Source organism: Macrotis lagotis, chromosome 1 (genome assembly GCF_037893015.1).
Source record: "Macrotis lagotis isolate mMagLag1 chromosome 1, bilby.v1.9.chrom.fasta, whole genome shotgun sequence".
NCBI lineage: Eukaryota > Metazoa > Chordata > Mammalia > Peramelemorphia > Peramelidae > Macrotis > Macrotis lagotis.
Window position 1 is genome coordinate 727,895,891 of NC_133658.1, and position 14,533 is coordinate 727,910,423.

Below are 14,533 nucleotides of genomic sequence, written 5' to 3' on the forward strand. Positions count from 1 at the left end.
AGAAAATAAATAATTTTTAGAAAAAGAATACCTGGGGTTAGACTCTATTACAACTTTTGATTTCACAATGAAGTAAAGTTATGAATAAAAGAAAATATTTCAAGTTTCTCTAGTAATCAAAAAGAAACAAGTTAAGAGGAAAACAAAACATTTTAAGTTTTTCTAACAATGGAATTCTTAAGGAGCAGCTAAATGATCAGTGTTTTGAAGTATCTTTAGTTACTCTTTTCATTAAAATTACTTTTTAACAAGTTTGTACCAATAATAGACAAATCTGGTTTTCGTCCTATAGGTGGAATATTGGCAACTTCATGACATTTGAGTGTGAGATAAACATTGGGCCACTCTGGGTTAAATGGTCTGTGGGAAATCTTGTTCTGTTCCTGTGGCAACCTAGGAAAAATAGAACCATATAAAAATATAAATTAGTATGACCAGGACTAAAGGGAAGTCTATTTCTTATACTCCCTCCCTCCCTCCCAAATGATCTCCTTTCATTCATTTCCTGTTGAATAAATAGTCAAAATGAGTTTTTTCATTAGCAAATGAGGAAAAATAGCCTTGTTAATTCTACTACCCATTTCAACAATCTCAAATTTCTTTCCTTACAGTCATATATACATATATATATATATATATATATATATATATATATATATCTTGAAGAACAATTGATTCTCATTACCTCATATTCTTATTTAACAGCTTCCTAGATTCCAAGAAAGTCTTACTATTCTGCTAAAACTTCCATGTGATAATTTTCAATGGACTTTTAAGAATCTTAATCTTAGAAGGTTCATGTGATGCTTTTTTTGATCATTTTCTTCTTTATATGTTCCTTAAAAGTCATAGGATTCTATGATTTTATTTTTTAATCCTAGATCCTCTTTTTGCTACCCTTTCCTTTTAATCCTCATTACCTAATTGAGGTGTTCTTGAAAAATATATCTTCGATCCTAACTTCTTTCATTCAATTGATCAACAAACTTTTATTAAGCTCCTATTATCTGCCAGGCACTGCTAGACTCTAGGGAGACAAGAACAACCACAACAACAAAAATGAAACAGTGCTCTAACCTCACGGATGTCACACTATTATACATAGATTATCTCATTTGAACCTTATAACAATCTGTTTAGATGAATGAAGAAAACCCTGGATACCCTACCATAGCAAAATAAATGGAAGGATTTGAGAAAGACTAGGCTGGAAAAGTCTTCAAGTTTTTGAAGGACTCTCATGTAGAATGGAAATAAAATTTTTCCTAATTGACTCCAAGTAGCAGACTCAGGAAAAGTGGGTATAAATTTTAAAAAGATTTCTTTTATTGGAAAATTAAAGTCATTCACATTTAAAATACAATTATTGAGTTTGTGTTTTTATCCATTAAATTATTTTGCATTGATTTTTTTCTCCTCATTTAAGGAAGCACTTGGTCCCTTTATTTTGTTTTGTTTAAATTAATTTAACCCAATCTACTCCTACAGACTCTCCTTCCATCCTTTTTACTCTATTCTAGCCCAAGTTCCTTAAGATTACTTCATCTTAGTTGTTAATCTTTTTTTCTTTTTGCCCTTTTTCCCTATGTTGCTGTTGTTTAGTCATTCAGTTGTGTCTGACTCATGATCCCATGCACCATAATATTTATGGGGTTTTTCTTGGCAAAGATACTGGAGTGGTTTCCTTCTTCAATTCATTAAATTAAGAAGAGGTTAAGTGACTTGCCCAGGATCAAACAGCTAGCACATCACCTAGCATAGTGCTAGACATATAGTATTAAGAATAGCTAACATTTATATAATGCTTTAAAATTTGCAAAGTGCCTTACAAATATAATCTCATATGATCCTCACAATAATCTTGGGAAGTAGTTGCTATTGCAAACCCCATTTTCTGCAGGAGGAAACTGAGCAAAGGCTAAGTGATTTGCCAAGTTCACATAGAAAATGACTGAGATGGGATTTGAACTCAGGTCTCCTTGATCCAGAGCTTTATCCATTGTGCCACCTAACTGTTTTATAATAGACACATAATAACTGAAGATTAATTAAAGAAAACAGATTAACTGAAGAAAAAAGTGGGCATATCTTGAACATAGTGAAAAATAAATGATAAAATAAGAAATAAATGGCCTTTTGTCATTCATATACTTTGTTCCTTTAGATTCCTACAACTACCTTTAAGATACATCAAAGAGGTCCTAATAGCCCCATTTTACTGAGACACCATTTGTCCTGATCCACATGTGGTCTTTTCTTCTCCTACTTGTTAATGTTCTGCCCAATGGTCTAGTAAGATTTCTTGGGATCTACAGGACCCAAATCACTCTGACTTTCCTTGATTGGTTGACAATGGGTCTCAGACTGAACCCACTTGATCATCATTCGGGCTCTGATTGGTTCAGAGTGAATTCAATCAGCAGCTGTTTCTATATGGACCAAAAACCCTGAGAGTCTTCCCCTTCCAGACTGATTTTTTTTACTGTGCTAAAGAGGCTCCTTACTGCTTTTCTTTCTCATCTGCCTTAATCATTGAGCTACCCTGAGAGTCTTCCTTACCCAATAATTTTTCTTCTTCTTTTTAGGAAGTGGGTATTCTTGGCTTCTTTGTCTCATCTCTCTCTTACCTGACCTTAATGACTAAATGGATGACCTTAATGACTGAATAGATGCTGCCTCATCTATTTGCCTCTGACCTGGTTGACCAGGTTGCTTCTGACCTAGGAAAGACCTAGCTTTAAAAAGCCAAAATCTCCCACTGCACCTAGGGTCACCTCCAATCATCCGGATCCATATCTGGCGGGTGGACCCAAATGGCTCTAGGGGAGAAAGTGAAACTGGTGACTTTCCATAGTACACCCTCATTTGAATCCAACTCACTTGCATATCATGGCATCACTTTCCTGATGTCACAGTCTTCTTTGAGAAAGGACAAATAACAACAGATGAAATAATAGAAGGAATATCAAGTAACTTTCCCCAAGTTTCAGAATTATTAGTGATTAAAAAAAGAATCCCAAACTAACAAAAATTTTTATAGATAGAAAAAATAATTCATCTGGAAGAGCAAAAGGTCAAGAATAGTAAGGGAATTTATAGGGAAAATGCAAAGGAAAATAGTCTAGTGGTGCCAAATCTAAAACTATATTATCAAATGGCAGTCATCAAAACTATTTGGTACTTGCTAAGAGACAGAGTGGTAGATCAGCAGAATAGGTTAGGTACATAAGACACAATGAAAAGATATAGTTGTCTATTGTTTGATAAACTCCAACTTCTGGGAAAAGAACTCACCATTTGACAAAAACTGCTTGGAAAATTGTAAAATAGTATGGAAGAAACTAGGCATGGACTCGCATCTCAAGCCCCTTTCCTAAGATAAGGTCAAAATGGGTACATTATTTAGAAATAAAGGATGAAACTATAAGCCAATTAAGAGAGTAAGGAATAGTTTACCTGTCAGATCTATGACTAAACAAGAGACAGAGAACATTAAGAAATGCAAAAATGGATAATTTTGATTACATTAAATTAAAAAGGGGTTGCACATACAAAACAAGGCAATCAAGATTAGAAGGGAAGCAGAAAGCTGGTAAACAATTTTTTATAGTCACTGTTTCTGATAAAGACCTCATTTCCAAAATGTATGGAGAACTGAGTCAAATTTATAAGAATATAAGTCATCCCCAATTTACAAATGGTCAAAGGATTCATACGAACAGGCAGTTTTCAGATGAAGAAATTAAAACTATCTATAGTCATATAAAAATGTTCTAAATCCTTTTATTTAGAGAATGTAAATTAAAACAAGTCTGGGGTACCTCACACCTATCAGACCGACTAATATGACAGAAAAAAATTGATAAATGTTAGAGGGGATTTGGAACAGTGCTCAAAGGACAATAAAACCGTTCATGCCTTTGAATCCAACAATACCAGTTCTATGTCTATATCTCAAAGAGATCATAAAAAGGGGGAAAGGACCTGTAAGTATAAAATTAGTTGTAGCGAGTCTTTTGGTGGTAGCAAAGAACTGAAATTCCCCTCATCAACTGGGGAATGGCTAAACAAGTTATGGTATATAACTATAATGAAATATTATTGCATATATGAAAGGTAAACTTCAGAAAAACCTGGAATGATTTCCATGAACTGATGTTGAGTGAAATGAGCAGAACCAGGAGAACATTGTACCCATTCACAAAAACATTGTGTGATGATCAACTTAGCTTTTCTTAGCAATGTAGTGATCAAAGACAATTGTAAAAAATTTGTGATGGAAAAGGCCATCCATATCCAGAAAAAGAACTAAGGAGTTGGAATGTAGATCAAAGCATATTATTTTCACTAGTTTAAAATTTTTTTCTCATGCTTTTCCTTTGCTCTGATTCTTCTATTACAACACAGAAATATGGAAATATGTCTAACATGAGTGTATGTAAAGAAAAAGAACCCCATATTGAGTATTATAACCTGGGTTTTGGAGGCTTTGAAGGTTTTTAAAAGTCCAGGATCTTTATTTTCCCCATTTTGTTATTTACTCACCTACTCTTCTGAGGAGCTTGCATATTAATTTCTTTTTCTATTTCAAGATCAGTGGGAGGATCTTCAATGAGGTTATTGAGGTCTGAAGTCTGTTCAGCCTAGAAGAAATATGAATTTCACCATTCCAATTGTATCAAGAAACATAAAAAAGCCTTGAGTTATGTAAATGAGAACCAAAGTACTGTGCAATGTGATTTTATTGTCATTCCAATCTATCAACTCCTACTTGATAAAATTTACCAGTCAAATGGTAATAGTAGAGAGTGAGCTGCACTCAGTACATTTGGAGTTTAATTCTAGTTTAGTTGCTAATTCACTGTGTAACCCTGGGTAAGTGAAAACTTCTCTGGCTTTAGTTTCCTCTGTAAAACAAGTGGCTTTGAATTAGAATAGAGAATCCCTTACATATTTCTAGATTTTTAAAAAAATTATGATTCTTTGATTCTAAATGCAATCTCCTGTTGCAAGGGAATCTTAGAATATTAATCTTTCTGCCTCAGTTCTTGCTCTCATATTAGGGAACTAAACATACATAATATGTTCCTTCAATGACTACAGCTTCCCAGTTCTTCAATCTCAGTTCCCAGGATGTCCCTTCTCCACTCTACCTCAGCTACACAATGAGATGTTCAAAACCTTGACCTTGACATTACACATGCATTCTACTTGAATATTCATGAACTTTGAAATTCGTTTATCTGATCATAACCTTTTTTTTTTGCAAGGTAGTGGGGTTAAGTGGCCACACAGCTAAGTAATTATTGTCTGAGGCTGGATTTGAACTGAGGTACTCCTGACTCCAGGGCCAATGCTCTATCCGCTGTGCCACAGACTTTTTGAAGCATTTCATCTTTCCCTATGCTTTACAACCCTTAACCTTATTCTTCATCCTCACCATGACTGCCAAACTTTTCACCCCTTAGTTCTTTCTCAGGTCATTATCCCTTCCCTTGGCTTCTCTCTGCCTAATTATGAGTCTTAGCTCTTTAATGAAGAAGGCCAGCTCTATACTGTCCTCTATACTCAATTCCCTTGTCTACTTGTTCTATCACCAATCACAGCTTGATAAATGCCAACCTAAGATTAATTCTACCATTTTCTCCTACACCTATGCTGCTAAACTGAGTAAAGAAGACCCAAATACCATCTGTCCTCATGCTTCCAATGGCACCCCTTCTATTCTCAGTCCTGTCAGTTGATGACCTTCATATATTACTGGGGGAAAAAAAATGAGGACATTCAATGAGAGCTCCCTCTTCTTCATCCTTCTCCTTCCATATCCCTCAGATATCTATTTAAATAGATTTATTTCTTTGGTGGATGTATGAGATTATGATTCTGTTTAAGTTTGTTCAACTTTTGTGGATATATTAGATTGCAGTGTATCAAAAATTACTTCTTTGTCTCTCTATAAAAGGCCTCCTTAGAATTCTAATATTTGTTCAGGGTTATACTTCTAACTCCTGATCTTGTGCTTAAGCATACTAAAACTTAAATTTTACCCCTATAATATCTGCATTGTGATGGATTTGCTCAGCAGTGATAAATTTACTCATTAGAATTTGAGTTCCTCAATTTGGAACTATGCCAAAAGGGCTATAAAGCTATATACCCTTTGATCCATCAATACCACTAATAGGTCTATATCCCAATAAGATCATAAAAAAGGGAAAAGAACCCACATGTAAAAAAATATTTCTTGTAGCCCTTTTTTTGGAAATTTGAAGGGATGCCATAAATTGAGGAGTGACTGAACAAGTTGTAGTATTTTAATGTAATGAAATACTGTTGTTTTGGACATGTTAAGTTTGAGATGCTTTTCTATGAATTCAACATACTACCTTCTATTTCCAAGACATTGTACAGACTATTCTCTGCTTAGAATCCACTCCTACCTCTCCTCTTGTTAGAGTTATTCAATTTTTTCAAGTTATAGAAACCATCTCCTATGAAAAGCATTTCTTAATCTCCTTCAAGTAGTTAATGCTCTTTATGTTTATCTGAATATGTTACTCCCTCTGCCAGAGCAGAAGCTCTTCAAGGGCAAGGATTATCTCATTAATTCCAATGCTTAGCACAGTACTTTCTATGTGAAGTTTTTAATAAAAGTGTGTTGACTGGTGGTGGTGTTTTGAACTGCTCCAACCATTCTGCAGAGAAATTTGGAACTATGCCCAATGGGCAATCAAACTGGGCATCTCCTTTCATCCAGGAATACTGCTACTAGGTCTGCATCCCAAAGAAATCATAAAAAAGGGAAAGGACCTATGTACCAAAATATTTATAGCAGCTCTTTCTGTGGTAGCAAAAAATTAGAAATTGAGGGGATGCCCATCAGTTGGGGAATGACTGAATAAGTTGTGGTATATAAATGTATTGGAATTCAATTGTGCTAAAAGAAACAATAAGAAAGCAGATTTCAGAAAAAAAAATCTAGAAAGATTTATATGAACTGATCCTGGATGATGATCAACTATGAAAGACTTAGCTCTTCTCAGTAATACAGTCATCAAAGACAATTCTAAAAAACTTGTGGTGGAAAGTGCTATCTACATTCAGAGAAAAAAAACTGTAGAGTCTGAATGCAAATCAAAGCTTATTATTTTCACTTTTTTATTTGTTTTTTGCTTTTTCATTTTCATATTTTTTCCTTTTATTATGATTCTTCTATAATAACATGACTAATATGGAAATGTTTAACATGATTGTATATGTGTAAGAAATATTAAATTGCTTGCTATTTTGGGGAGGGAGAAGGAAAGAAGAAATAAATGGAAAAATTTTACTAAAATAAATGTTGAAAACTATCTCTACATGTAATTAAAAAAAGTTAATATTAAGATTAAAAACAAACAAACAAAAAAAGAAAAGGAATTTGAGCTCCTCCAAGGGCAAGAATTGAATTTTTGTCTCTGTTTTAGTATCCTTGATAATTAGCAACCATAACAATGACAAAAACATTTATACTAGAAACAATCTTAGTTTGATTTTTTTTTTTTTGCAAAGTAATGGGGATAAGTGGCTTGCCCAAGGCCACACAGCTAGGTAATTATTAAGTGTCTGAGGTCAAATTTGAACTCAAGCACTCCTGATTCCAGGGCTGGTGCTCTATCCACTGCACCACCTAGCCACCCCCTTAGTTTGACATTTGATAAGACATGATCAGTGAGGGCAAGGGATTAGATTGTATAGTTGACCTTGTTTGCCTAAAGGAAAACCCACCACATGAACTCAAAAAAGGTATTTCTCTCTTAACAAATTAGATATCCTTAAGGTATCTCAACTCAATATATTCAAAATAAAAATCAATATTATTTATCCCCAAATTATTCCATCCTCCAAATTTCTATATTACTATTGAGGGCACCACTATCCTTCCAATTACCCTGTCAACTCCAGTGTCAAGTCTTGATTCCTCTTGAACTCACTCCACATGTCCAATCTGTTTCCCAAGTTCTACCTTCCCAACAATTCCCCATTTTCAACTCACAATTACCATCTGGTATAGGCTATCATAACTTCATATGAGGATTACTGCAATAATTTGCCAGTTGGTTTTCCATCAAATCTCTCTTCACTCCAATACACCTTCTATTGAGCTGCTAAAGTGATTTTACTAAAGTTCAGGCATGACCGTATCCTCTTCCCCATATACTTCTAGTGCTTTACCTCTGACAGGACTTTCCAAATATTCAATCAATAAGTGATCTATTAGCATAATAGATCAAGTATCTATCATGTGCTCAGGATGCAAAAGAAAAGCTATCCTTTAGTCCTTATTTTGAAAGAGTTGGCTTATGTCTATCATTAGAATTTGAGTTCATTAAAGGCCTTTTTTGGGATCCCTAGTATTTAATAGCAAAAGCAATGACAAAAACAAACATTTATCAAGCACTTATTATATACCAGATATAACAAGCACTTATATACCAGATATAACAGAAAAAAGAAAAAGCAGTCTCTGCCTTCAAGAAACTTATGTTGTAAAAGGGAAAAAAAACATCTATAAAAGGAAACTTTGAGGAGGCAAAGTAGCCATGAGGGCCACATTGGAGAAAGAAGTGCAGAGAGTCAAGAGCCAGCCTAGAGAGAACAGAAAACAGGCTCATGGCTGGCCTACATACTTTCCTTAAAATGGAGGTTCTAATGAGAAGAGCCAGAAGAGGTGGCATGATCTTCCATTGTTGAAAGACTTATTAGTTATGGTGAGGAGAATCCTGAGAGACATGTAAATAGTCCCCTTCCTTAAAAAAAGTAAGGGGGCAGCTAGGTGGCACAGTGGATAAAGCACAGGCCCTGGAGTGAGGAGTACCTGGGTTCAAATCCGGTCTCAGACATTTAATAATTACCTAGCTGTGTGGCCTTGGGCAAGGCACTTAACTCCATTTGCCTTGCAAAAAAGCTAAAAACAAAGTAAGGGCATGATCAAAGCATATGGTTTTCAGATGAAGAAATTAAAGTTCTCTCTAGTCATATGAAAAATATGTTCTAAAGAATGGAAAAATTATACAAACCACTTGCCTGGGGGGGAGGGGGATGGAAAGTGAGGGTGATAGAAAAAAGTGTAACTTATGAATATGCAGGTGGATAAATGCTGAAAGGCTAATATAACTCATCAAAAAAAATTAATCAACTGGAAAAGAAAAACAATAATCTAAAAGTAAACTTAACCAAAGAAATGGAAAAAGGAAATCCTAAAAATTAGAACTGGACAAATGACATTGAAAATAAAAAAAAATGGTAACACTTAATAAATACTGTTGATTGATTAGATTTAGAGATGATCTTAAGGGACTTTAAGGAACCCCTTCATTTTTTAAAATAACTCACATTTATACAGATTTAAGGACTATAAAGTACTTTACATGTATTTTTATTCTTTAGCCTCACCATTTTGTTCTATTACTATTTCTAATGTGTGTATGTTTGTGTGTGTGTGTGTGTGTGTGTGTGTGTGTGTGTGTGTGTGACATTGGAATTGAGAGAGATTTGGTGACTTATACAGGGTCACATAACCATAAAGTGTCTGAGGAGAAACTTGAATTCAGGACTTTCTGATTTCTCCAAGTCCAGCATCCTGTCAAGTAAGTTATGTTGCTTCTCCATTATGCCATCTTTAGATATAAAGAAACACGGTCATAGAAACCAGGTGACTTGTCCAAGTTTGGATAGCCAATGAGGAATCAACTATAACTTAGATCTCCTCACTATCAGTTCAGATACATTAATGTTTTTCTTACTGTTAGAGGAGTTAGATTCTCAATGACCATTGAGAACTCAACCATCCCTAGTCAGGCAGAGAATTATTTTACACAAGAATAATTCATTTTTTTCTATATTCTATATTCTTCTTTGGAAGAAATTTGGAGAAGGAACCTGAAGAAACCCAGGTCATGTTGTGCAGAACATAGAGCTTTATTACAAAACACCTCAGGAACCTGGTAGTCCAGTCAGTATTGGGATAAACCCCCAACAAATACATCTTTGATTGAAAACCTCCAGAAGAAGTGAACCCACTGTCTTCAAAGTCAACTCATCCCATTTTTCAATAGATCTAACTTTTGAGATATTTTTCTATTACTCCTACTTGAATGGATCAAGTCTTCCTTAAGACAGTCCAAACATACTTGAAGACAGCTATTCCATCTTCCTATGTCTTTAGTTTTCCCAATCTAAATATCTCTCATTCTTTCAACCAATGCTTGTATAGGAGCAACTGGAATTCCTTTGCCATCTTGGTCACTCTTCCTTCTGCTTTTATTTCCTAGCAAAAAACCCTTGACTTGGCTTACTCACCAACTCGTTATTCTATCGGGGAGAACAGTATAAAAACTATTTACAATCTAGTTGTGGAGACAAAACTTACATGAACACCTGGTTCCTGAAATGCTTTAAAATAAAGCTCTGACCTTCTATGATTCTGTGAACTGAATGAAAGCTGGTACATAATATGGAGCTGGACTAACATGCTTCTCTTTAACTATAACCACCTTTTCTTTAGTCATCCCTCTATGTTATTCTTCTCAAATCCATTCTTTGACCTTACTTTGTTTGCTAATCCTTCCATTTACTCATATTCCATTCTTTTAATCTAATATGCCTGCTTTTATTTCACTTCTCTCATTTCATACTCTTGACCCTAAGATTAATCAGTTCAGCCATTTTTTACCAACTGTTCTTGAATCATTTTCCTCTTTTTCCCCATGCAATGCTTTGCCAAACCCCAACCCTAAGATATTCTCACCATTAAATTTATTTACTAATATCCATGTGCTGCTGAAAACTAGTGGAGAAAGTAATTCAACTGTACTGTCTTCATAGCAAATTTATGCTATCTAGTTTTAACTGAACTTCACTGCTGCATGGAAATCCTATTATTCTTCCCTTTATATCTTCATATCATATTTTCTAGAATAGCTATTCCAAATCTGTTCCTCTCTCCTTAAATCTCTTCTATCTCCTCTCTCTCTCTGAACAAAGGTTCTTACTTCCCATTTTTATGATAAAATAGAGATCATATGTCATGCCCTTCCTCTTTTCTTGTTCTCCAAGTCTCAAAATCTTTTATCCTTGATTCATTCTTCCTCAGTTTTAGTCTTTGATGAAAAGATGATTCTTCTTGCCAAAGTTTATTTAACATGTAGCCTATTTTCTAGACAATATGATCTATCTGCTGTTCCTTGAATACGACATTGCATTTCCTATCTCCAGAATTTTGCATAGACTGTCCTCATTTCTGGAATGTATTCCCCTCTCCTCTTCATTTCATAAATTCCCCACTGCCTTCCTTTAAGATGGGGAACCACGTCACATGGGGAACCTTTCTTGGTCTAACATCCTCTCTTCTTCTTTAAACAATTATGTGCATATTTATCTATTTACTGATTGTAATCTTTGGTAGAATATAAGGTCCTTAAGGACAGAGTTTGGTGGGTTTGCTTGGGGATTTCAGTCTTTGCGTCCTTGGTGCCCAGGAAATTGCTTTATATATAGTAAATACTTAGCAAATGCTTCTTGGATTAAACTGCAGCATATGTGTGCTTTACTTAACTAATTTTTTTTCTTTTTTTCTTTTTGTTTTTAAATCAATTCTTGTATTTGAATTTGTAATCTGGTTTTCTTTATTAGAGAGCTGTTTAAATTAAAGATTTATTTAGAAATATAGCACATAATTTGAATAATTTCTCTTTAGCCCTTCCCTGACCTTGTTCAGATTTTTCCATAGTCTCTGTCTCTGTCTCTGTCTTTCTCTCCATCACCCTGCTCCCCTTGCTTTCAAACTGCCCTGGTTCTCACTTCCCACCCTTACTTTTGTTTTCTTTTTTTAAATGAAAGTTTCTTCACATTTAAAGATTACAGCAGCCAAGATATAGTGAGAATGCTGTCCATGGTGCTGCATACACAACTCAGTTTCCTCCATCAAGTGCAGTACTTCTTTCTAACCTTGGGAAGTCTCCTTAAGTCTTGAAATATCAAGGGTGTAGTGTGTCTGATAAGTTGGTAGGTTTTCTTAAATTCTGCTTGCTCAGTAACTATTTCCTATTTTGACCACGTTTTGGGCTCCTAACAGAAATACACAATTAAGGTACACTGTGATCTGAATTCCAGAAGGCCTTCTCATGGTTGTCTCAGGAAAACCAAAGATACACATATATCACTTTGCAAACAGGGTTTCTTTCTTTGATTTGCAGTACAAGTGGAGAGGAGTGACAGCTTGCAAAATGACCCTCTTTGCTGCCTAGGATTTCTTGAAATTTCTTGAAAAACTGCTGTGAATCATAGACTACTAAATCTATCCAAATCTAGTTGTTCATTTGTTTCAGTCATGTCCAACTCTTTATGTTCCTATTTGGGATTTTCTTGGCAAAGATACTGGAGTGCTTTCCCATTTCTTTCTTCAGCTCATTTTACAGCTGAGGAAACTAGGGCAAGTGATTTGGGCCTGAGATCACATTTGAAGTCAGAAAGAGATGAATTTTCCAGTACTATCTCTAATACACCCCCTAGCTGTTTCATCTAAATCTAGAAACCTCTAAAAATTCACACTATTTTTAGTTCTTCCATAAATGACAAAATTGGTCATCTTAATAAGCAATATATTTTGGCATATCTTAGCATTAAGGTTCAGTCTTTATGTACATTTAATAACTGGTTGTTAAATTCCTTGAGGCAGGGATCTTGTGTTAGTGTTTCTTGTATTCTCCACTCTGCCTAGCTAGCTCAGTGCCTAGATATTTTTTTTTAGGTTTTTTTCAAGGCAATGGGGTTAAGTGGCTTGCTCAAGGCCACACAGCTAGGTAATTATTAAGTGTCTGAGGTCAAATTTGAACTCAGGTACTCCTGACTCCAGGGCCAGTGCTCTATCCACTGCTCCACCTAGCTGCCCCTCAGTGCCTAGATATAATAGACATTTTGTAAGTATTTGTCTAAGGTTCAAGAACTCTCTCCACCAATGTGAGAATTCCTACAACCTACTGTAGATTACAGAAAATCAACAACATAGCTTTAGACTTAGGGGGTCTTAACCTTTTCTGTGTCATGGAACCCTTAAGCAGTCTGGTGAAGCCTGTGGATCCCTTCTCAGAAAAGCATTTTTGAATAATTGAAAGAAATGCTAAGAAGTTAGTGAAAATAAACATGCAATTATTTTTGTATTCAAGTTCATGGATTCTATGAAATCTAATTGTAACTTTGGAGAGTAGTGGTGAAAGAAAAAGATTCTATGGACTTCCCTTTCAGAGTGTTTATCTTTGAAGGTTGACTAAGTCTCAGCAAAGTTAAATGACTGACCTATAGTTTGATTAAGTGTCTTCCTTACTCCAAGTCTATTGATGTTTATTGAATTGAAAACTGAATTGAATTGGGAATGTCCATTCTTGTTTAGAGTTCTCATTTCTGTATTGATTTATCTAAATTTAAACAAGATGTTAATGAGATCAGGGTCATAAGTATACCCCTATGTAAGATATTTAACTTTTTTCTTCATCAGAGTACACAGCCCCTGATAGCTATCTCACAAGGCCATGATAATGGTCATCAGAGAAACTGAGTAAAAGAATAAGAACCAATCAATACAAATCTGCCCTAGTATTAAAAATGACTGAAACCATATGTCCTATTGCTAGTGGGTCCCTTGTGACATCCTTGTGTGGAAACAGCATTTTTTTTTTGGTTTGGATCCATGATTTAATTGATAAAAAGAATTTGTGTTGTGGAAATTTCCTCCACTGAGACATATTAGCAACATATCCATTACTTCAATCAATTCTAGATTAATGTGGATGTTCAACAGACCTCCCCTTGCAGAACTACCTGTGTCCCTATCCCCTCTAGGACTCTGCAGCCTTGAAGTCCACCAGATGAAGGGCTGAATCTAAGCTGCTGCTGCCACCTATAAATTGCCTATTTGAATTTATCTAAAATGAGAACTATCTATCTAGATAATAATGTTGGAGTAGCCTAGAATCATTGAAAAGTTTAGGCCATGGCCAGACAGTGAGCATGTATCAAAGACAGGATTTGAACCCAGGATTTCCTGATCCCAAGGTCAATTCCCTTTATGCTTTGCCAGTCTGACTTTTTAAAAGTGGGGGAAGGGTGGAGAGGGCAGCTTATATTAGTATTTTACTTGATTCTGTAGGACCTCTTTAAATTTTTTTCAGGGTTGGAGTTTAGAATAATAATAAATATTGGTATAGCTATATGACATAGTAAATAGAACATTTCCCTGCAGTCATGAAGATCTGAGTTCAAATCTGAACCAAGGGCAAGTCTCTTAATCCCAATTGCCTCCAAATAAATAAATATTTATATAGCACTTTAAGGTTAGAAAAATACTTTGTATATTATATATATATATATACATAAATGTATATATGTTATATTATTTGATCCTTAAAGCAAACTTGTAACAAATATGTTATTTTTATCCTTTTTTATGAGACACTTATGGGATTAAGTAATTTGTCCAGCATCATGCAACTAGTCA

The 14,533-nt window shown here is 34.9% G+C and overlaps 1 protein-coding gene across 1 annotated transcript in view; it reads right to left on the minus strand.

Moving 5' to 3' along the window:
• Positions 1–215: 215 nt before the first annotated feature.
• Positions 216–14,533, minus strand: part of LOC141506430 (cilia- and flagella-associated protein 337-like) — a 98,318-nt gene continuing 84,000 nt past the window's right edge. Inside the window, exons 19-20 of the mRNA XM_074213222.1 lie at positions 4,546–4,643; positions 216–393 (exon numbers count right to left, since the gene is read on the minus strand). Of these exons, the coding sequence (XP_074069323.1) occupies positions 216–393; positions 4,546–4,643 (276 nt within the window). The remainder of the gene's footprint in view (positions 394–4,545; positions 4,644–14,533) is intronic.